This window comes from Schistocerca americana, chromosome 8, assembly GCF_021461395.2.
Source record: "Schistocerca americana isolate TAMUIC-IGC-003095 chromosome 8, iqSchAmer2.1, whole genome shotgun sequence".
In the NCBI taxonomy this organism is placed as follows: domain Eukaryota; kingdom Metazoa; phylum Arthropoda; class Insecta; order Orthoptera; family Acrididae; genus Schistocerca; species Schistocerca americana.
In genome coordinates, this window is record NC_060126.1 from 37,924,188 (window position 1) to 37,946,936 (window position 22,749).

Sequence of the window (22,749 nt, forward strand, 5' to 3'; positions counted from 1 at the left end):
AAGGTAAGTCTTTCCGCTCCCGGGATTGGAATGATTCCTTACCCTTTCCCTTAAAACCCACATCCTTTCATCTTTCCCTCTCCTTCCCTCTTTCCTGATTAAGCAACCGTTGGATGCGAAAGCTTGAATTCTGTGTATATATTTGTGTGTGTATCGACCTGCCAGCGCTTTTGTTTGGTAAGTCACACCATCTTTGTTTTTAGATTTTATATGTGGTGGTGGTCTTCAGTCCTGAGACTGGTTTGATGCAGCTCTCCATGCTTCTCTACCCTGTGCAACCTTCTTCATCTCCCAGTACCTCCTGCAACCTACATCCTTCTGAATCTGCTTAGTGTATTAGTGTATTCATCTCTTGGTCTCCCTCTGCGATTTTTACCCTCCACGTTGCCCTCCAATACTAAATTTGTGATCCCTTGATGCCTCAGAACATGTCCTACCAATCGATCCCTTCTTCTAGTCAAGTTGTGCCACAAACTCTTCTTCTCCCCAATCCTATTCAATACCTCCTCATTAGTTACGTGACCTACCCACCTTATCTTCAGCATTCTTCTGTAGCACCACATTTTGAAAGCTTCTATTCTCTTCTTGTCCAAACTGGTTATCGTCCATGTTTCACTTCCATACATGGCTACACTCCACACAAATACTTTCAGAAACGACTTCCTGACACTTAAATCTATACTCGATGTTAACAAATTTCTCTTCTTCAGAAACACTTTCCTTGCCATTGCCTCCCTACTTCGACCATCATCAGTTATTTTGCTCCCCAAATAGCAAAACTCCTTTACTACTTTTATTTTAAGTGACTCATTTCCTAATCTAATTCCCTCACCATCATCCGACTTAATTCGACTATATTCCATTAACCTCATTTTGCTTTTGTTGATGTTCATCTTATATCCTCCTTTCAAGACACTGTCTATTCCGTTCAACTGCTCTTCCTAGTCCTTTGCTGCCTCTGACAGAATTACAATGTTATCGGCGAACCTCAAAGTTTTTATTTCTTCTCCATGGATTTTAATACCTACTCCGAATTTTTCTTTTGTTTCCTTTACTGCTGGCTTAATATACAGATTGAATAACATGGGGGAGAGGCTACAGCCCTGTCTCACTCCCTTCCCAACCACTGCTTCCCTTTCATATCCCTCGACTCTTTTAACTGCCATCTGGTTTCTATACGAATTGTAAATAGCCTTTCGCTCCCTGTATTTTACCCCTCCTGCCACCTTCAGAATTTGAAAGTGTGTGTGTGTAAAGAGAAAGTGCAATTTGTGGACAAGTTTAGAGAGGGGCCAACTAGATTTCTTTTTCTGATGACTAGTGTTATTGTCTTTATTTATACTTTGAAGTAAACAGTTATAACTTCCTTGGTTATTTCTGTGTCCAATTGGCATACTAACAGGAGTGGGTTTGGCAGATGCTTATTTATTAAGTCTCCTTCACCTATCATATATAGCTATGTACTCACATATTAACGGTAGTACTTTTGCAGGAAGATGGCAAGCCTACAAAGTTTCGTGTGGAAAACTCTTGGGGTGATGACAGAGGTGAGAAAGGGTACCTCTTGATGACTGCAGAGTGGTTTAAGGAATTTGTGCTCGAAATAGTCGTTGACCGCAAACTCGTGTCACGAGAAGTGCTTGAAGTGTTTGAGCAAGAACCTGTGGTTTTACCTGCTTGGGATCCCATGGGAACATTAGCTCATTGAAAAATATGCTATGCATTAACCGTCATCCGCTGCTTTTGTCAGTGATACTTTGTGGAAGTGGTTTTGGGCATCAGATTGTGCTAGACATTTCGTCTCAAAAATTATCTGATGCTGCAGTGCAATTATACTGCAAGCTCCTCTGTGTAAGGTGAAACATGAAATTACTTGGTAATTGGCGAGAAATGTTTTGAAATTTTGTTGCCAGTGCTATAATTTTTCATTTATTCTCGAATATATATCATACAATTTTATTTCTGAATTTATATTGTGTAACTCAAAAGGTGACTATGTTCTGTACTAGCAATTATATAGCTATAACCTGAGGTAAAATACCATTTTATATTATCCTTTATATGTACAGTAAGTTTTGATTCATATTTATAGTTGTGTTCTGAAATTATCACAGATATTGCTTACAGATGGGTGTGTTGAAGCAATTTTCTTCATTGATATACTTAATTGTTCAAACAATAAAAATGTACAGAAAAAGAAAATAATGTGAAGGTTAAATAAACAAACTTGTTCAGACATGTAAAAGGCATACAATTGTGTATCCCAGAAAAAATAACAGTGAAATCATTGAAGCAAAGACGCTAAGGCGGTGTCATATAAACGTGTATATGGATAGATGAAAGAAAGTGCTAACCCCCAATTTCATTAGGATTAGTCTGGTCACACTATGCAATGTTTTTGAATGTGCCACATGCTCGTAACAAGTTTTTCCATATTTACAGCTAGAAAGAGCTGTCCACTAGTTAATTTGTTTTGTCTTACTGTATTTACATCCTTTTCTTTGAATTAAACCATACATGTAAAATGCAGCAACCGAAAATATGCTGTTGTGGGTTAGCACTTTCCTCCACTGATCCCTTCAGATCTTCTATTATTGCATTTTAGAGTGTCTAACAGTGCAAGATTTCTTATGCCGTGTTTCCTATTATATAATTACCATACAGCAGGTTTTATTATTATTATTTACTTTTTGTGAGGAACAGTACCATGCACATTTCACAATTGTGTGTCGTTATATTGTTCTAAATAAATCTTACCTTTACATGTCAATGGAAAATTCTATACTTATCATTACACTTTTTAAATTGTGTGTTCCAAACAATACACAGTAAAAAGTCTCATCAGGTTCCCTTTTCCAGTTTTTTGCTGATTTACATAGTGTAATAAATTTAGTCGCTGTGGTGTATCCAAGGTAAATGGACATTCAATGCCAAAATAAATAACTCTTGGAAGTTTTCTTTGAAGTATCCTTTCATTTACAGCATGAAATCAGTACACATGGTACTAAATTCTGACGATGATGAGCGAAATTACATTCTACTTACATGGTTTATTGGCTATGTTTGCCATTTAGGATCAGTTTGGTTTTCAGGAAACTATATAAGAATATAAAATACCAACAAGTTATATGTAAAACCATTATGTTTACTGTGCAAATTTTTTTTTATCCTGCAGTTACAAAACACAACCATAGTACTGTGAAGGCCAGCAAAATTGTTTTTACTCTTATCAGTATGAAGCTACAGCTTCTTTATTTTGTTGTTTGTTTCACAGTTCTGTCATAAAAAAATTAGTGACATGTGAAATGAAATTAATACAAACACTTGCATGTAGTAAACTCTTCCTTTGTATGACGCAAGTAGCAATTTGCATCCTAACAATGTTTCATAATTCTGATGTGTGAATAAATTCGTTAACTGCTATTCATTTAAGCTTGTCGGGATTTGGATTTTCTTCTGTTGTGCCTCTGCTGGTACGCATACCGAAGCTTTGCCCACACCCCTTGGCACATTCTGCTCAGTCGCGGATCCACTTCTTTCACAGACTTGGCAACAATGTATTGCTGCAGCACAAGCTGACGAGCAGCTCTCAGTCTGCCCTGTTGCATCAAACTGAGCGCCAAAAACAACTTACAGCGGGCCACAGTCAAAGCATCACCCAGGCGAAGTGCAAGCCACAACTGGCCAACAGATATTCGGCCAGCCATCACAGCCTGAAAATTAATATATAAATTTTGCAGCGAGTACAAAAATTATCCTCCTTATGCCAGAAGCACACAACATATGCTGGTTGTTTAAATGTATTAAAATAGTACAGCACCTTACTCGTGAACAAACTGAATACTGTGTGTTTTTGAGAATATGAAGTGAATTGCAAGCGAAAGTCAAGAGGTCTGAATCTGATCCTCCATATAAATAAACACTATATGATACTGACATTTAAATAATTGAACAGAAAGGTAATGCACGAGCTCTTATACCATATAGATGTGTTTTGAGGCTAGATAAGAGTTGGCAATATGGTTCACAGGTCTTAACAACTCTGGAAAGAAACTGTCCAAATCCTGTTTTATACAGTATGCTATTTGTTCTTTAAAAAATCTATTCCTCTACAGTACAGAGTGTCACTCAGAGTCATCAGCAGATTTTTGCAATATGTAGCTAGAATCAGCCCAAAACTATACTGCCCATTATATCTTTCATGCAATGTCCAGTGTCAACAGAAAGAATCACTTTGTTTCAAATTGCAAACAACATGATTATTAAAGCAGACTTTAAATGCCCATTTGATACAGCAGTCTAAAATTAGTCTAGTGCAATATTTGATTTATCTATATGTATTGATATGGACATAAAACATTTACAATCACCAGTACTACAGCAGTGCTTGATCAGCAGTCAGCATGGTGTTATCGCTGCTGGAATACTGGTTATTCTAAGTGCTTTCCTGTTTGTATTAATACACATCGATAAAAGGAATACCGCAGTAGACTAATTTGCAACTGCTCTAATGAGAGGGCATGTAAAATTCCACTTTAAAAATCTTTTCATCTGTCACAAGAAATTAACTGACACTTTCCATCAACAATGGGTGTCTTGATGAGCAGTATTTGTTTAGGGTGGCTACAGCTAAACACTGCAATTACAAAATTGCAAACAGCACATCAGTGATATCTACAAAAACATTTCTGTTCTTCCTAAATTAATGTGAAATGATGGAAAAACAAAAAATTATTACTTTAAACAACATTAGCGCTACAAGAACTGATCTTTACTTGGGTGACACTTTCAATTTTGTAGTGTTTCTCTTTTTTTCTTACTTGAAATTTCTAGATGAATCTGCAAATGAATTTGCTTCTTTTTTTTCTATTGCTACCACTACAAGGACAAGTTATGACAATAATTACTAAAGAAGGACCTGATGGTGATAATTAAAAATGCAACACTAATTTTAATCCAAACTTGCACAAGCTCCATGCATGAGAAACCAACAACTGTAGACAAAACAGAAACCGAAACATGGATTTACAAGAACACCAAGAGGATGGAGCAACTGAAAGGCTAACAACATGTCATATTAAATTTTTGGTCAAGTGCGTAACCAGTTCAGAACTACTGAACAGTAGATCAGTAGATGATACTACACACACACCTCCACATTTCTCTTAAGTTCACGAAAGCAACTATTGTTTTGAACACAAACAGACACATTAATGTGACCACCGCCTATGTTAAGACATGCAGTTACCACCCACAGATGACAGCACTATGAGTCCAGGGTACATAAATCGTGTTGAGGGAATGTGGAAAACAGTGCAGTCATTGTCATATTGCAGAACCAGAATGATATATCTGATGTCCGAAAGATCACAATCATTGGTTTTCAGACGAAAGGTGGAAGCATTTCCGAAATGGCTAATTCCATAAACTGTTTACGTGCTGCCGTGGTTAAAGTATACAGGATAGGGCAAAATGGCACGATCCAAAACGCTAAGGTAACAGTTACGCACCACACGTCATAAGTGATGGTTGAACGATAACTGCAGAGATCTATATGGGCAAATAAAAGTGCAACTGTTGAGCAATTAACACCCAGATGAGCTAGGGGCCTACCAACAGTATCTCCCCAACGACCATTCATTCAGCAAATGTTGCTGCATATGAGTCTTTGCACCAGGCACCTGGTTCATGGGCCCATGCTAACTGCTGTTCATTGGTGACAAAGGCTAGAATTTCAATGCCGCAACTGGACATTCACTGAGTGGTGACAGGAATCCTTTTTGGATGAAAGTTTTATGCTCCATCGGACAGATGGCCATTGGCGTGTACGGGCCCTTCAACAATCCTAGGAAGAGTCCAGCCTGGAGGAGGGAGTGTTATGGTCTGTGGAATGTTTTCATAGCATTCCCTGGATAATCCTGTCATTCTGGAAGGCACAGTTGGCTAACACAAATATGCATTTATCCTCGGGGACCATATGTAGTTTGGCTTTTCCTTGGCTCGATGGCATGTACCAGAAGGACAGTGCCATCTTTCCCTCAGCTCGCAACGTAAGTGCGTAATGCAGAGAGCACCAAGATAAGTTTAGCATACTCCCCTGCTCACCAAACTTCCCGGATATAAACCTAATTGAGAATCTGTGGGACTATCTCGATCAGGCTGTTCACACTCTGAATACTCAGCAAAGAAATCTAATGCACCTGGCTGTGGCACTGGAGTCAGCATGGCTCCACATCCCTGCTGGAGCCTTCCAGAATGACTGACTCATCCTGAACATTCACTCTCCAAAAGGTGGTTTATTCAGGCATTTGACAGGTGGTCATATTAATGTGACTAGACCGTGTAATTTGCACACAAATCCTAAACTTTCAGGACTGTCAATTATTTTTTCTTTTTGTATTTCTCTTTTTTGGAAACACTTCCCCTGCTATTGCCAGACTGCATTTACACTTGGGATTGTTGTAATGCTGTTTCCCTTCATCTGCGGAAAACGAATTACTACACAATACTCAACTTTATCAATGGGCCATGCCACGTTGTTTTGGATCGTCTAGTGGCGCAGGTATTTCAATGTATAAGAGGACAGCAGACGTGTTTCCTCCACACAAACTAACAAGTAATTACATAAGTTTGACAATATTATGAAAGGGGTAGTGGCTATTGTCATTATTCCATCCTTGATTTTCAGTCATTTAATTACATAAGTTTATTTTTTTGGGGAGGGTTTTAATTAAAACTTCATGACTGCCCCCCCTGTATTAAACTGACAGTTCTGTTAATATTCACTGGCACATGCCCCCTTTGGAATTGGAAGTTACGGTAGTACATTCTTCTCGGAGTATTTTGCTTTTCTCATATCATCTTACAAATGTAGTGGAATAGTTCTGTCGTGTTGTGTTATGTTGTCTCAAGGGTTTGATTCATCCTGTGGTAATGTTGCCTATTCCAGGTGCCTTGCTTCACCTTAAATCTTTGGGTTCTCTGTGAAATTGTATTCATGGTATCATGTCTTCTATTTGTGTCAAATTCAATTCATCAGTAAGTATTATGTAAAAAAAAAAAAGGTAGTCCACAGAGTGAACTGTACCTTCAAGATGCATAATCCATCAATGACACCACTGCACATGGGGGAGAATTAAGGGTGGAACACATGTGTACGTGCTTTGATTCAAATTTGTATAAGTCTGCACAAAGAATCATCTTAATAACCTTTAAGCATTTTATTTGAGATACATACCTGTACCAAAGCTGTCTTGGTACAGTTACCTAATTAAGATTGTTTAAAAACCACGAGAGAGTGTAATACACATTTTATGCAGACAAAGAAATCTTAGCCCTAAACTGTACGTCAGGGGAAATTTTCTGGAATAAAAACTCAGACTGTAAAGGAAATATACAACAGAGCAAAACAAACTATCTAGGAGAACAGCTCTGCAAATTTTGCTTCAAAGGATATTTATTAGTCTTATCATGTCCTGTAGATCCTACACAAAGGAGCAACTTGAAGCATGTACGAATCACAATACACATTAAAAACAAAAACAGCTTTCAGGATCTACTTAACAATAAAGTATAACTTTATAATGTTATATAGTAGTTGTACTTGCACCATAATATTAGGAGAAAAGTTGCTACTTTGAGAAGAAAAAGAAGCTGCTTGTTATTGCTCAACATCTACATAAAGGAAGAATAAAGGCCTGATTATAATAACAAAGCAACTTGTCATGCAGAAAACAAGACCCTTTAATTCTCAAATCTTGATAACCAGATAATTTGTAAAAGTACCAAATGAGGTAAGTTTGTGATTTTCTTTTAAATTTACAACAGGGCCGGCTCTACACAGGAGGAAATCTTGCTGCCGTCCAGGGCGGCAGATTTTTGGGGGTTGCAAAATGATAAATTGTAATGTGGTTCAGAAAAGAGAAGTTAAACAAGACAATAAAGGTTTTGCATAACTGAAGAAGTGTGAGAATAATTTGGAAATATAATCATTTGTAAGATCTAGTGTCTTACTCGAAATTATCTATGATTCTGTGAAACAGATTACATGTGATGCACTGGTGTGGGTCTCCTAGGATGTGTCTTTCAAAATAGCAAAGCTTGATAGTGGCATGCTGCCACCTCAGGAAACAAGACCCTTCAAGTCTCAAATCTTGATAACTAGACAATTTGTGAAAGTACCAAGTGATGTTTTTGTGCCATTTCCTGGCCAGTCTTGTCATTCTGAAAGACACAATTGATTACCGGTAACACAAATGTACATCTACTCATACGTGCAGTTTGGTTTTTCCTTGGCATGATTGCATCTACCAGGACAATGCAATGTTTTGCTCAGCTCACTTGAAAGCTCCAATGAAAGTGAAAAACTTTGTTATAAAGAAATAAGTGTCAATATATGATGGCCTATCAGTTCCTGTGCAGCAGCCCTAAACGTCTATAGAATTACTGCTGAGAAAATACTTTGTAATAAATACAGAATAAGTAAAATTTGCAGTCTGTGTCACATGCCATAGTCTTTTGCATCCACACCTTGTGGTTAAACATCATTTACCCCCATTTAGACATGCCATTAATACTGTTTGCATTGGTCTTGCTCCTGCTACATCCTCTAAACTAATCTTTCTGCTTTGTCTGCGACTACTGTTAAGTTTTCCCTCATTCCCTTTTCTTTTTCAATGTTGAAGCCTTAATCAGAATAATGAAGGGGCAAAGGCAGAATTTGGCATTTCCTTCTTTTATTTGGTAAGTAAAACTTATCATTTCTTCTCTACATCTATGCGACTCTGAGCACTGGTTGAAATAATCAAAGTTGAAAACATGGACAGTTCAGTTGCACATGAAGCTGGCAGTTTGGCAAACCTTATCCTAATTTTACATTATTTTGCTCAGTGGTGATATGGTAAGAGATATTACTCACATTACTGTTGTCAGCAAAAACACACAATGTATTACAACTTTCTTCGCAAATGCCTTTCCCAGATTGATGTGTGATATACTCCTGTGTGATTCAGACATGCGGGAAATAGAGTCAATAATTAAATCACTAAACACTAAGGACTCTCTTGGACATGATGGATGGAGTGTCTAGCAGAATATTAAAGTACTGTGCTGCACATGTTAGCCCTGTATTTAGCCATATTTGTAATTTTTCCTTTAGGCATGGTCAGTGTCCTGAACAATTGAAGTACTCAGTAATAAAGCCGCTTTATAAAAAGAGAGAAAGGGATAATGTAGACAATTTTAGACCTATTTCTATGCCATCAGTGTTTGTTAAAGTTATGGAAAAGGCTGTGTATGTAAGGATCATTGATCATTTTATCACACACGATTTGCTATCAAATGTACAGTTCGGTTTTAGAAGGTGTTTAACAACTGAAAATGCTCTATTCTCTTTTCTCTGTGAGGTACTGGATGAATATGGGGACTAGCTCACACGTGGTTCACCTCTTAGTTTAGCAACAGACAGCAAAAGATCATCCACAATGTTGAGAGCGGCTGTGATGTGGGGTCTGAGTGGAGTACGGTCAAGGGGGCGGGGGGGTCTGCCCCAGGGATCAGTGTTGTGGCCACTCCTGTTCCTTATTTATATAAATGACATGCCCTCTAGTATTATGCATAACTCTAAAATATTTGTTTGCTGATGACACTAGTTTGGTAGCAAAGGATGTTGTGTGCAACATTGGCTCGGTGTCAAATAGTGCAGTTCATGACCTAAGTTCACAGCTTGTAGAAAATAAACTAATGATAAATCACAAATTGGTTCAAATGGTTCTGAGCACTATGGGACTTAACATCTGAGGTCATCAGTTCCCTAGAACTTAGAACTACTTAATCCTAACTAACCTAAGGACATCACACACATCCACGCCCGAGGCAGGATTCGAACCTGCGACCGTAGCGGTCGCGCGGTTCCACACTGAAGCGCCTAGAACTGCTGAATCACAGTAAGACTCAGTTTTTACAGTTTCTAACACACAATTCAACAAAACCTGACATTCTAATTTCACAGAATTGGCATACGTATAGCGAAACTGAACAGTTCAAATTTCTAGGTGTTCAGATAGATAGTAAACTATCGTGGAAAGCCCACATTCAGTATCTTGTTCACAGATTTAATCTTGCCATTTTTACTATTCAAACAGTATCTGAGGTGATATATATATATATTCCTTACTATCATTTCTTGTTAACAATATTAGTTTATTCCCAAGAATAAGCAGCTGTCACTCGGTTAATACTCAGCAGAAATCAAACCTGCATTTGGATCGGACTTCCTAACTCTTGTGTAGAAAGGCGTGCAGTATACTGCTGCATCCATTTTCAATAAGCTACCCCTCGAATTCAAAAATCTTGGCAATAATCCACACGCTTTCAAATCAAAACTGATGAATTTTCTCATGGGTCACTCCTTCTATTCTGTCGAGGAGTTCCTTGAAAAATTAAGCTGATTCTTGCTGTATTATTGATTGTATTGCTGTATTATTGACTGTAAATTTGCCTATCACCAGATTCCCGTAGCACCAGGAGACATTCCAAAGACAGCTATTATCATGCCGCTCAGTTTGTTCCAGTACAACTTCATGCCGTTCGGCCTGAAAAAGGCGGCACAAGCATGGCAATGTTTCATCGACTCAATCTTACGACAGTTTCAGTTTGCTTTGCATATCTGGATGACATACTCATTTTCAGCAACTCAGCTGAAGAACATGAAAATTATTTATCCAATGTCCTCCAGACCTTGAACTCCAATGCGTCAAGGTCAACAAGGACAAATTCCAATTCCGTCAGTCTTCTGTCACATTTTTGGGTTACACCATCTACACAGACGGAATACAGCCTCCCAAATCCCACGTGCATGCCATCATGTCACTGCCGCCTCCAGCTACTTACAAAGAACCCCGACGTTTCTTGGGTACAGTAAATTACTACCGTCGGCATCTGCCTTCTGATGCTGCCGTGCAGGCCCCGCTGACAGACTCGCTGTCGGGCAAACAGACTTCCGGCCTTAAACCACTTTGCTAGACTGAACCTATGCTGGAGGCCTTCAAGGCTCTAAAAACTTCCTCAGCTCAGGCCGTGACACTCACCCATCCCGACCCGTCGGCCGAGTTGATCATCACTTCAGACGCCAGCGACATTGCAGTGGGGGCAGCACTGCAGTAATGCAAAGGTGACATGGTTTCTCCCCTTCATTTCTTTTCTAGCCAACTGTCTACAGCTCAGAAGAAATATTCCGCTTTTGATAGGGAACTTCTGGCAGTCTATGAAGCCATCAAGGGTCGTTCTTTTTTCATCCTTACTGATCACAAACCACTAGCAGACGCATTCTGCAACCCTCCCTAGGACCCACCCCCTCGGAGTTTCTGCCAATTTGATTTAGTTTCTCAATTCACAACAGACATTCGCTACATCAAAGGCACAGAAAACATCCCCATTGATTTTTTCTCGTGGATCAACACTGTTTCACGCATCATCGACTTACCCAACCTGGCCACTCTCCAGGCCTCTGCCAAGGAATCTCAAGCTCTCCTCGCAGATCCTCAAACGTCTCTTGCGTTTACCAAAGCCAAGTTCCCCGGCGTTTTGGCTGAGGTGTGGTGTGATTCTTCTATCGGCACTCTGGATCTGTTGCTCCCGCCCACATTGCACTGGCAAGCCTTCGACGCCTTGCCTTGCATAACCTCACTCACCCTGGCGTCCGCACCACCATACGGCTCGTATGCATGCGTTTCATTTGGAAAAATATTAAACAGGACTGTCAGACCTGGGCACACAGCTGCGTCTCCTGTCAACAGAACAAAATTGGCCGCCACACCTCCCGTCCACTAGGCAAGTTCGACATTCCGCAAGGAAGATTTCATCATGTACATATCGACCACATCGGTCCACTACCACTGTCGGAGGGCCACAGATATATTCTCTCCACAATCAACTGCATGTCTCGCTGGGTGGAACCTATCCCTTTACCCAACATCACCCCTGAAACCGTGGCCAAGGATTTCATCTCCTTATGGATTGCCAGGTTCAGTTGCCCGACCACCATCACCACCGACCAAGGTGGGCAGTTTGAGTCTGTCCTGTTCACCATTTTATGTAACATCTGCGGCATTTAAAAAATTCATACAACAGCCTACCACCCGCAAAGCAATGGGTTAGTTGAACGGTGGCACCGCACCCTCAAAACTGTCCTCAGGTGCCGTGACTGCCTCCGGTCCGAGGCGCTTCCATGGGTGTTACTCGGTCTCCGTTTGACCTTTAAACCAGACTTACAGGGAACCATCTCTGAATTCATTTTCGGGGAGAACCCAGTCCTACCAAGGGAACTTATCCTGCCTCAAGCACCCGAGGATTTTCCCCCCTCCCCAGATTTCATTAATCGCATGCACACTCACTTCAAACATGCACGGCTATACCCGCCTATCAGCCATTCCCCGCCGGACACTTATGTGCCAACACTCAACACTTGCTCCCACGTTATGCTCAGGGATGATTATGTTAGACAACCCCTGCAATCACCCTACCTCAGCCCCTTTCAAGTACTCTGGTGGGGCGAGGCAATGTTCGACATTATGGTTAAAGATCGTTCTCAAACTGTTTCATTGCACAGGCCCAAACCTGCTTTGGTGGACTCCGATGCCCCTCAGTTGTCTCAATTGGATCCTCCTGACAAGTCCTCCGCCGCGGAGCCTGAAAATACTTTGTCTCATCCCACGGTGCTGTTTTCTCCATCCCATGATTCGTTGTTGCCATTTGCAGGTTTTCCAGGCACGTCGCCATCCACCCCATGTATGGGTTTCGCCGCCACTTCACCGACTGCGGATACTCGCTCTCCCACATTCAACCTGTGCTGCAACGTGCCACCACACCACATGGACGATGTGTCAATCATCACCTTCGATGACCGCATGCTCGTGCTAACAGACACCGTGGCCTCGCCCACCAACGGGCAGTTAAATGTCAGTGTAGTGCACAGCCTGTCCCTCCCCCGCGAGTGCGACCCATCAGAAATTCGCGCGTTCATCTCCTCGGACGGCTCGATCTGTATTCGGGGCAAGCATGCCTGCACCACACTGCAGGCCGTTCCACATGCCTGCTCTCGGGCCGGCCGACGCATCATCCGTCCCCGCTGGTTGAATGACTATGAGGTGGACCTGCCGCCAATCACTCCACCTCCGCACTCCGCCTCGACCGAGATGGAAATCCCGGTCGTGCGCCTGCCGCCTTGCATAACTACTACCGATGCCGATGCCCACATCATGACCTCCATTCAAGCCTCACAGATGGTACTCCGTACTGTGGGGAGGGAGGCAGGGGGGGGGGGGGGCTGTGTGGTGTCGATAGGTCATACTGAACATGATTAACCCCATCTTTGGACTCTTATTGCTCTGCTGAGCCTCCATGTTAGCTTTTAGTTCTGTTCTGTATCTCAAGCTGTGTACACATTTACGACTAACTACAAAATATATCTCTATGTGGAATTTAATGGGGATAATTATTACATTCGCCCGATAATTGTATCCTGTTCCCATAGTCTCCTTTGAAATACTCTCCTCCACAATTGACACACCACTCCCAATGCTGTTTCCACTTTCAGAAGCAGTCTAGGCACATCTCTTGGTGGATCATACAAAGTGCAGTCTGCAAATTTTCTTTTATCTTGTTTATAGTTGCAAATCTCCCTCCTTTCAATGGAGGTTTCAACTCTGGAAATAAAAGAGTCTGCAGGGGCCAGGTCTGAAGAGTATGAAGGATGAGCCAGCATGGTGATTTCATTTTCTGTGCAATAGTCATACACCAAAAGGGATCCATGGGTGGATGCATTACCGTGAAGCAAGACCAATGAATTGTCTCACCACATTTCAGGCCTTCTTCTCCTTACATTTTCTTGTAGCCATCGCAACACATCCCAATAGTATCACTGATTAACAGTTTGTCCCTGTGGCATAAATTCATGATGAATTAATCCTTCAAAGTCAAAGAAAAGTATCAGCATGGCTTTGGCATTTGACCTGACCTGATGTGTTTTTTTGGTCTTGGAGAATCTGTCATGGCCCATTTTGAAGATTGAACCTTGGTTGCAATGTCATCACACAGACCCACGCCTCATCACCATTTGTTGTTGTTGTAGTCTTCAGTCCAGAGACTGGTTTGCTGCAGCTCTCCATGCTACTCTATCCTGTGCAAGCTTCTTCATCTCCAAGTATCTAGTACAACCTACCTCCTTCTGAACCCGCTTAGTGTATTCCCCTCTTGGTCTCCCTCTACGATTTTTACCCTCCACGCTGCCCTCCAGTACTAAATTGCTGATCCCTTGATGCCTCAGAACATGTTCTACCAACCGATCCCTTCTTTTAGTCAAGTTGTGCCACAAATTCCTCTTATGCTCAATTCGTACCTCCTCATTAGTTATGCGATCTGCCCATCTAATCTTGAGCATTATTCTGTAGCACCACATTTCGAAAGCTTCTATTCTCTTCTTGTCTAAGCTATTTATCGTCCACATTCCACTTCCAAACAGGGCTACACCACATAAAAATACTTTCAGAAAAGACTACCTAACACTTAAATCTATACTCGATGTTAACAAATTTCTCTTCTTCAGAAACTCTTTCCTTGCCATTGCCAGTCTACATTTTATATCCTCTCTACTTCGACCATCATCAGTTATTTTGCTCCCCAAATAGCAAAACTCATCTACTACTTTAAGTGACTCATTTCGTAATCTAATTCCTTAGCATCACCTAATTTAACTAGACTACATTCCACTATCCTCATTTTGCTTTTGTTGATGTTCATCTTACATCCTTCTTTCAAGACAATGTCCATTCTGTTCAACTGCTCTTCCAGGTCCTTTGCTGTCTCCGACAGAATTACAATATCATCAGCAAACCTCAAAGTTTTTATTTCTTCTCCATGAATTTTAATTACTACTCTGAAGTTTTCTTTTATTTCCTTTACTGCTTGCTCAATATACAGAACGAATAACATCAAGGATAGGCTATAACTGTGTCTCACTCCCTTCCCAACCACTGCTTCCCTTTCATGTCCTTCGACTCTTGTAAATATTTGGTTTCTGTACAAATTGTAAACAGCCTTTCACTCGCTGTATCTGACCCCTGCCACCTTTAGAATTTGAAAGAGAGTATTCCAGATAACATTGCCAAAAGCTTCTTGTAAGTCTGCAAATGCTAGAAATGTAGGTTTGCCTTTCCTTAATATATCTTCTAAGATAAGTCGTAGGGTCAGTATTGCCTCACGTGTTCCAACATTTCTACGGGATCCAAACTGATCTTTCCCAAGGTTGGCTCCCACCAGTTTTTCCATTCATCTGTAAAGAATTCGTGTTAGTATTTTGCAGCAGTGACTTATTAAACTGATAGTTCGGTAATTTTCACACCTGTCAACACCTGCTTTCTTTGGGACTGGGATTATTATATTCTTCTTGAAGTCTGAAGGTATTTTGCCTGCCCCATGCATCTTGCTCGCCAGATGGAAGAGTTTTGTCATGGCTGGCTCTCCCAATGCTATCAGTAGCTCTAACAGAATGTTGTCTACTCCTGGGGCCTTGTGTTGAATTAGGTCTTTCAGTACTCTGTCAAACTCTTCTCGCAGCACCGTATCTCCAGTTTCATCTTCATCTAGGCCCTCTTCGATTCCCATTATACTGTCCTCAAATATATCACCCTTGTATAGACCCCTCTATATACTCCTTCCACCTTTCTGCTTTCTCTTCTTTGCTTAGAACTGCTTTTCCATCTGAGCTCTTGATATTCAAACAAGTGGTTCTCTTTGCTCCAAAGGTCTCTTTTAATTTTCCTGTAGGCAGTATCTATCTTACCCCTAGTGACACACTAGACTCTCGCTAATCCGGCCCTCAGTAGTCCGGCCTCTCAGTAACCTGGCGCACAACCAAAAACACGTGCACAATGAATTATTATGCACAACAATGCTTAGTTACACAATGGTTTTAATACTATATTTGAAATTGTAGCTTTCTTTACAGTTCAGGATCACGTCTTCTAAAAGGAAACACATTAAACTAGACCTCAAGCAGAAACTCAAAATTTTAGATAAGTTATTCAAGGTCAAACGGAAGGTTATGCAAAAGAGTGAGAATGAAGATTGGTTGGTTGGTTTAAAGAGAGAGAAGGGACCAAACTACGAGGTCATCGGTCCTGTGTTCCTAATAAAACAATGCCACAAGGGTGAGCATGAGATGGACAAAACATATAACACAAAGCACAAAGAAAGGAAAGCCCACAAGAATGAAGGAAAGGCAATGAATACTAAAAGGAACAAAAGAGGACAAGAAAACAACAGAGAGATGCTAGAAACAGAAGGGAGTAATGCAACACATTTAAACCTCCACCCTAAAAGCACTAGGTTGGAGGACACGGAGGGACAAAGGATGTGTGCTAAAACCTACATAGAAGTATAAAAACCACTCTCATGGATATAACGTAAAACTAAAGCTGCTGTGGAGTCATTTTCGCCCAACACCAAAGGCAGGGTGCTGCGAAAGTTAAAAGTCTGCCGCAGAGCGGCTAAAAGTGGGCAGTCCAGCAAGAGGTGGATGACTGTCAGATGGGAGCCACAGCAAAACTGAGGTGGGTCCTCGCGATGGAGTAGGTAACCATGCATTAGCCACGTATGGCCAATGTGGAGCCAGCAGAGGACAACTGATTCCCTGTGAGAGGCCAGCATGGAAGACTTCCACACATTTGTCGTCTCCTTAATGATATGCAGTTTGTTGTGCATGCTGTTATGCCATTCCATCTCCCAAAGCCTGAAAACCCTGTGGTGTAAGACACAACGCAGATCAGCCTATCTACAGAAGCGGTTTCCACGTCGCCTGTTTGGCCAGCCTGTCGGCAAGTTTGTTGCCAGGGATTCCGACATGTCCTGGGGCCCACACAAACACCATGGAACTGCGAGATTGTTCCAGGGCAAAGATGGACTCCTGAATGGACGCTACCAGAGAGTGGCGAGGATAGCATAGGTTGATAGCTTGTAGGCTGCTCAGTGAGTCAGTACACAGGAGCAATGACTTGCCAGGACATGAGCGGATTTACTCAAGAGCAAGAGATATGGCCGCCAGCTCTGCAGTGAAAACACTGCAGCTAACTGGCAAGGAGTTCTGCTCAACATGTCCTCCATGAACATACGCAAAGCCTACGTGACCATCAGCCATTGAGCCTTCGGTATAAACCACTTCAGAGCCCCGGAACATGTAAAGAATCAAGAGGAAGTGACAGTGGGGAGAGGTGGGTCCTTAGGGCCATGCAAAAGATCCAGACGAAGCTGCAGCCAAGACGTACACCATGGAGGTGTAGTGAACGGACCGCAAGTAGAGATGATAAAGGGAAGGACTCCAGTTCGGAGAGAAGGGACCGCAAGTGAACTACAATTGTTAGCCCTGATCTGGGCTGCCGATGCGGGAGAAGGACTGCGGGGGGCAGGAAAAGGAGAGGGTAATTCGGATCCTCAGGGGAACTATGAATGTGTGCTGCATAACTGGCAAGCAGTTGCGCACATCTGATCTGCAGTGGAGGGACACCAGCCTCCACCGGTATGCTGGTCACCGGACTTGTCCTAAAAGCTCCTGTTGCTAATCGAACCCCACAGTGGTGCACAGGGTCAAGTAAATGCAATGCCGAAGGCACTGCCGAACCATAAACTACACTCCCATAGTCAGTTCGGGATTGGACAAGGGCTCTGTAGAGCTGCAGCAGCGTACAGTGATCTGCACCCCGATTATGTTGCTCAAGCAATGGAGGGCATTGAGGTGCTGCCAGCACTTCTGCTTAAGAAGACAAAGGTGAGGGAGCCAAGTCAATCGAGCTCAAAAACCAGTCCTAGGAATTGATATGTCTCCACTACAGTGAGTGGATTGTCATTAAGATAAAGTGTGGGTGCCAGGTGAATGGTACAACACCGACAGAAGTGCATGAACACGACTTTGCAGTTGAAAACTGGAAGCCGTGGGCTAGAACCCATGACAGCACCTTGTGGATGGCTCCCTTGGGGCACTGCTCAGCAACAACAGTACTGGAGCAGCAGTACAAAATGCAGAGGTCATCTGCATACAGAGAAGGTAAAACGGAGGGCCTGACAGCCACTGCTAGACCGTTAATGGCCACTAAAAATAGAGAGACACTAAATACAGAGCCCTGCGGGGACTCCATTCTCCTGGATATGGCTGAAACTATGGGAGTCACCAACTTTGACGTGGAAAGTACGAAGCGACAGGAAGTTTTGGATAAAAATTGGGAGTGGTCCCCGAAGACCCCACTCACACAATGTGGCAAGGATATGACGTCGCCAAGTCATGTCGTATGCTTTACGTAAGTCAAAAAAGACAGCAATTAGGTGTTGCCGTCTGGAAAAGGCTGTTTGGATGGCAGACTCAATGGGCACAAGATTATCAGCGGTAGAGCGGCCCTGGTAGAAGCTGCCCTGACATGGAGTCAGCAAGCCACGTGACTCCAGGACCCAACCCAACCGCTGACATACCATACGTTCCAGCAGCTTACAAAGAACGTGGGGAGGCTGATGGGCCAATAGCTATCCACATCAAGCGGGTTTTTACTGGAATGATGGTGCTCTCCCACCATTGCGATGGAAAGATGCCATCGTACAAGATCTGGTTGAAGATGACGAGAAGATGTAATTTGTAGTCAGATGAGAGATGTTTAATCATCTGGCTGTGGATGCAATCAGGCCCAGGTGCTGTGTCGGGGCAATGTGCAAGGGTACTGAGGAGCTCCCACTCTGTAAATGGGGCGTTTTAGGATTTACTGTAGTGTGTAGTGAATGAGAGGACGTTCCCTTCCAGCCGGTGTTTGAGTGGGCGACAGGCTGGGGGCTAATTCTCTGGCGCAGAGGCTCGAGCAAAGTGCTCGGAAATAGCGTTTGTGTCGGTACATAACTCGCCATTTATGGTAACACCGGGTACAGCTGTTGGGGCCTGGTACCCGAAAAGACATTTGATCTTTGCCCAGACTTGGGAAGGTGACGTGTGGCACCCAATGGTGGAGACGTATCTCTCCCAACACTCCTCCTTGTTTAATCAGGTAGCAAACACGGACATGGGGCCGTTTAAAGGCTGTGAGGTGCTCCAGGAAAGGATGCCTCTTATGCCGCTGTAGAGCTTGCCGACGCTCCTTAATTGCTTCAACAACTTCTGGCGACCACCAAGGGACTGCCTTACGCCTCGGGCACCCTAAAGATTGAGGGATCGCGTTTTCTGCCACAGAAACAATTGTGCTTGTCACCTGCTCAACCATCACATCGATGTTACCACGTGGGGGAGATTCAGCGGCGACAGCAGAGGTGAAAATTCCCCAGTCCGCTTTGTTCAAAGCCCATCTGGGCAGGCGTCCGGTGCTTGACACTGGGGCAGTGACAGGAAGATGAGAAAGTGGTCACTACCACACAGGTCGTCATGTGCTCGCCAGTGGATAGATGGGAGAAGTCCTGGGCTGCAAATTGATAAATCAATGGCCACGTAACTACCATGAGCCACACTGAAATGTGTGGCAGCCCCAGTATTTAAGAGGCAGAGGTCGAATTGTGTCAGTAAAGTTTCGACACCTCTGCCTCGGCCAGTAAGCATGGTACCACCCCACAAAGTGTTATGGGCATTAAAATCTCCTAGAAGTAGGAAAGGTTTAGGGAGTTGATCAATCAGTGCAGCTAATACATTCAGGGATACTACGCCATCTGGAGAAAGACACACATTGCAGACAGTTATTTCCTGTGTCGTCCTTATTCTGACAGCCACAGCGTCAAGAGGTGTTTGAAGGGACACATGTTCACTACAGACCGAGTTTAGGGCATAAATGCAAACTACACCTGACACTCAATTATAGTCGCTACGGTTCCTGTAATATCCCTTATAGCCACAGAGGGCAGAGGTCCGCATTGCTGAGAACCAAGTTTTCTAGAGGGCAATGCAGAAATCAGGTGTAAAGCTTAACAGCTGCTGTGGCTCAGCCAGGTAGTGGAAAAAACCTTCACAATTCCACTGGAGGATGACTTCGTGAGACTGGGGAGGCATGGAACATTCAATGAGGCAGTTTACACCTCAGAGTCACCTGCTACCTCCGATTTATTGCCTGAGCAGTCTATATCCATTGTGTCTGAGGGTCTGGCGAGATCTAGGTCCTCAGCGGACGCCAAAATCTGCACCCCATCCTCAGCCACAGAGCTTGTAGGTAGCGGTGGTGTGGGTGCCACCGCAATTTCCTTGGTCTTAGGCATCTTCTTTTATGGATTTCTCTCGCTGCTCCTTGGGTTTCCCTCGCTGGGAGGACTTCACTGGCTCAGTCTCCAGAACTGAGGATGAGTGTGAAGCCATACGACCAGCTGCTTTTGGGCTCTTCAGCCACTGGCAGGTGTCGTCTTTCCCACTATCAGAAACCTTGGAAGGGAGTGACTCAAGGGACCCCTTGCTAGCAAGAGAAGCCGAAGAAGACTTATGCTTCTCTGGCTTAGAATTGGGGACAGATGGTTGGGGTGTTGCTCCTGAAGTAGGTGGTGCAGGAGCAACAGGGAAGGAAGTGCCCCCCACCAACAAGGGTGCAGGTTAGTTTTCCGGCTCTGAGAGGTGACCTGGGTTGGTGGAGCTGATGGTGCCACAACCGTTGTAGCAGCGGCGTAAGACGATGTCATACGCACAGGATGCAGGCGTTCAAATTTTCTCTTAGCCTCAGTGTAGATCAGTCTGTCCAGGGTCTTGTACTCCATGATTTTCCTTTCTTTCTGGAGAATCCTGCAGTCAGGCAAGCAAGGCAAATGGTGCTCTCCACAGTTGACACAAATGGGAGGTGGGGCACATGGAGTACTGGGATGGGATGGGTGTCTGCAATCTCGGCATGTGACGTTGGAAGTACAGCGGGAAGACATATGGCCGAACTTCCAGCACTTAAAGCACCGCATCAGGGGAGGGATATAGGGCTTGACGTCACAGCAGTAGACCATCACCTTGACCTTCTCAGGCAATGTATCACCCTCAAAGGCCAAGATGAATGCACCAGCGGCAACCTGATTATCCTTCGGACACGCCAGACGAAATGTACACTCCGCCACTCTAAATTGGCGCACAGCTCATCGTTGGACTGCTAAAGAAGGTCTCTGTGAAATATGATACCCTGGACCATATTTAAGCTCTTATGGGGTGATGGTTACACAAACATCCCCCGGCTTGTCACAAGCGAGTAACTCCCGTGACTGGGCAAAGGATGCTGTTTTGATTAAGACTGACGCAGATCTCTGTGGTGTCACCGCCAGACACCACACTTGCTAGGTGGTAGCCTTTAAATCGGCCGCGGTCCGGTAGTATACGTCGGACCCGCGTGTCGCCACTATCAGCGATTGCAGACCGAGCGCCGCCACACGACAGGTCTAGAGAGACGTCCTAGCACTCGCCCCAGTTGTACAGCCGACTTTGCTAGTGATGGTTCACTGACAAATTACGCTCTCATTTGCCGAGACGATAGTTAGCATAGCCTTGAGCTACGTCATTTGCTACGACCTAGCAAGGCGCCATTATCATTTGCTATTTATCTTGTGATGCATGTACCGTCAGACCGATGTTCACCAATTATGGATTAAAGTTAAGTATTCCAGAAGCTACGTACCTTTTTTGCTAGTCTCTATTCCTTTAACTGTTCCAGACCTCACGCCAGCCTGTGTGAGCTTAAACGTGGGCCTTTCGGCTTCCTCTCATAGTGGCTTGGCTGTCTTGCCAAGTCACAACAATCTCACTATGGACAAGCCCTCCACCTCCGCGAATCTGACCTCTAAATGCTCAACAACAAACTGAGGCTTCATCATCATGAAAGATTCCCCATTCAGCTCTCAAACGTGCAAGGTACCGGAGCGAATAAGATCCGCTGCCGTCCTTAGCCGACGTTCCTCCCATGGAGTGGCCAGGAAGGGGAATGATTTAGGGTCGTACTTCTGTGCATTGAATTGAGCTCGTGATCGCTTAGAGACTGCTGGTGTTTCACCATTTCACCACCAGCAAGAGATGATGGACTACGCTTCATCATGTGTCATCCGCCATGATGCCACCTACTCCAAACAGGCCCCCCCCCCCCCCCCCCACGGGTGCCACCCAGCCGCAGCAAAGGCCACCTGGCAGGATGCCCATTGCCGGGAGTCCCAATGCCCCAGGGGGATGGGCATCTACCCCTTGACATACGTGGGGAGTTAAAGGCGCAGGCATCAGCAGAGCGATCCCTGTGTGGTCAGGGGGGCTACAACTGACAGGGTACATGGTGGCCCCACCACATCGGACTCGCTACCGTGCTGGATATCAGGTGCAAAGAAGTCCGTGGTCATCGTCGACACAGATATTGGCACTGCATAGTGCATGGTGGAAAATGTACCCAGGAAGGTGTACTCACCCAAGAGATGGAGAATGGGCAGGACTGCAATGCGACGACGAGAAAGTGGGCTACAGATCTCAATGCATGATGGACACGATGCATCTTGTAAGGCGCTCTTCCCCATTTGGCTCACTCTTCAGGAAAATTTTGAAGAATGGAGGTCAAACCCTACAGGGGACTGTCACATAAAGGCTGAAACATGTAAAACTCCTTTTAGTCACCTCATATGATGGGCAGGAATACCATGGGCCTACTCTAACCCCTGGACCCACAGGGGGTGAAAATGAAGTACTGGACGTAGTTGTTTATAGATGGGTCATACAGCAACGCAGTAAAGGAATTCCAGTCAGTGGCC

The 22,749-nt window shown here is 43.7% G+C and overlaps 2 protein-coding genes across 3 annotated transcripts in view; one reads left to right on the plus strand and one right to left on the minus strand.

The window, feature by feature from the left end:
• LOC124544823 (bleomycin hydrolase) overlaps nt 1-2,958 on the plus strand; it is a 101,481-nt gene extending 98,523 nt beyond the window's left edge. For both annotated transcript variants that reach the window (XM_047123517.1, XM_047123516.1), the window contains exon 9: nt 1,493-2,958. In XM_047123517.1, coding sequence (XP_046979473.1) covers nt 1,493-1,708 — 216 coding nt within the window. In that variant the 3' untranslated portion in view covers nt 1,709-2,958. The remainder of the gene's footprint in view (nt 1-1,492) is intronic.
• A 166-nt stretch (nt 2,959-3,124) lies between these two features.
• The window catches only part of LOC124544824, a 43,940-nt gene continuing 24,315 nt past the window's right edge, over nt 3,125-22,749 (minus strand). The window contains exon 3 of the mRNA XM_047123518.1: nt 3,125-3,713. Coding sequence (XP_046979474.1) covers nt 3,429-3,713 — 285 coding nt within the window. The 3' untranslated portion in view covers nt 3,125-3,428. The remainder of the gene's footprint in view (nt 3,714-22,749) is intronic.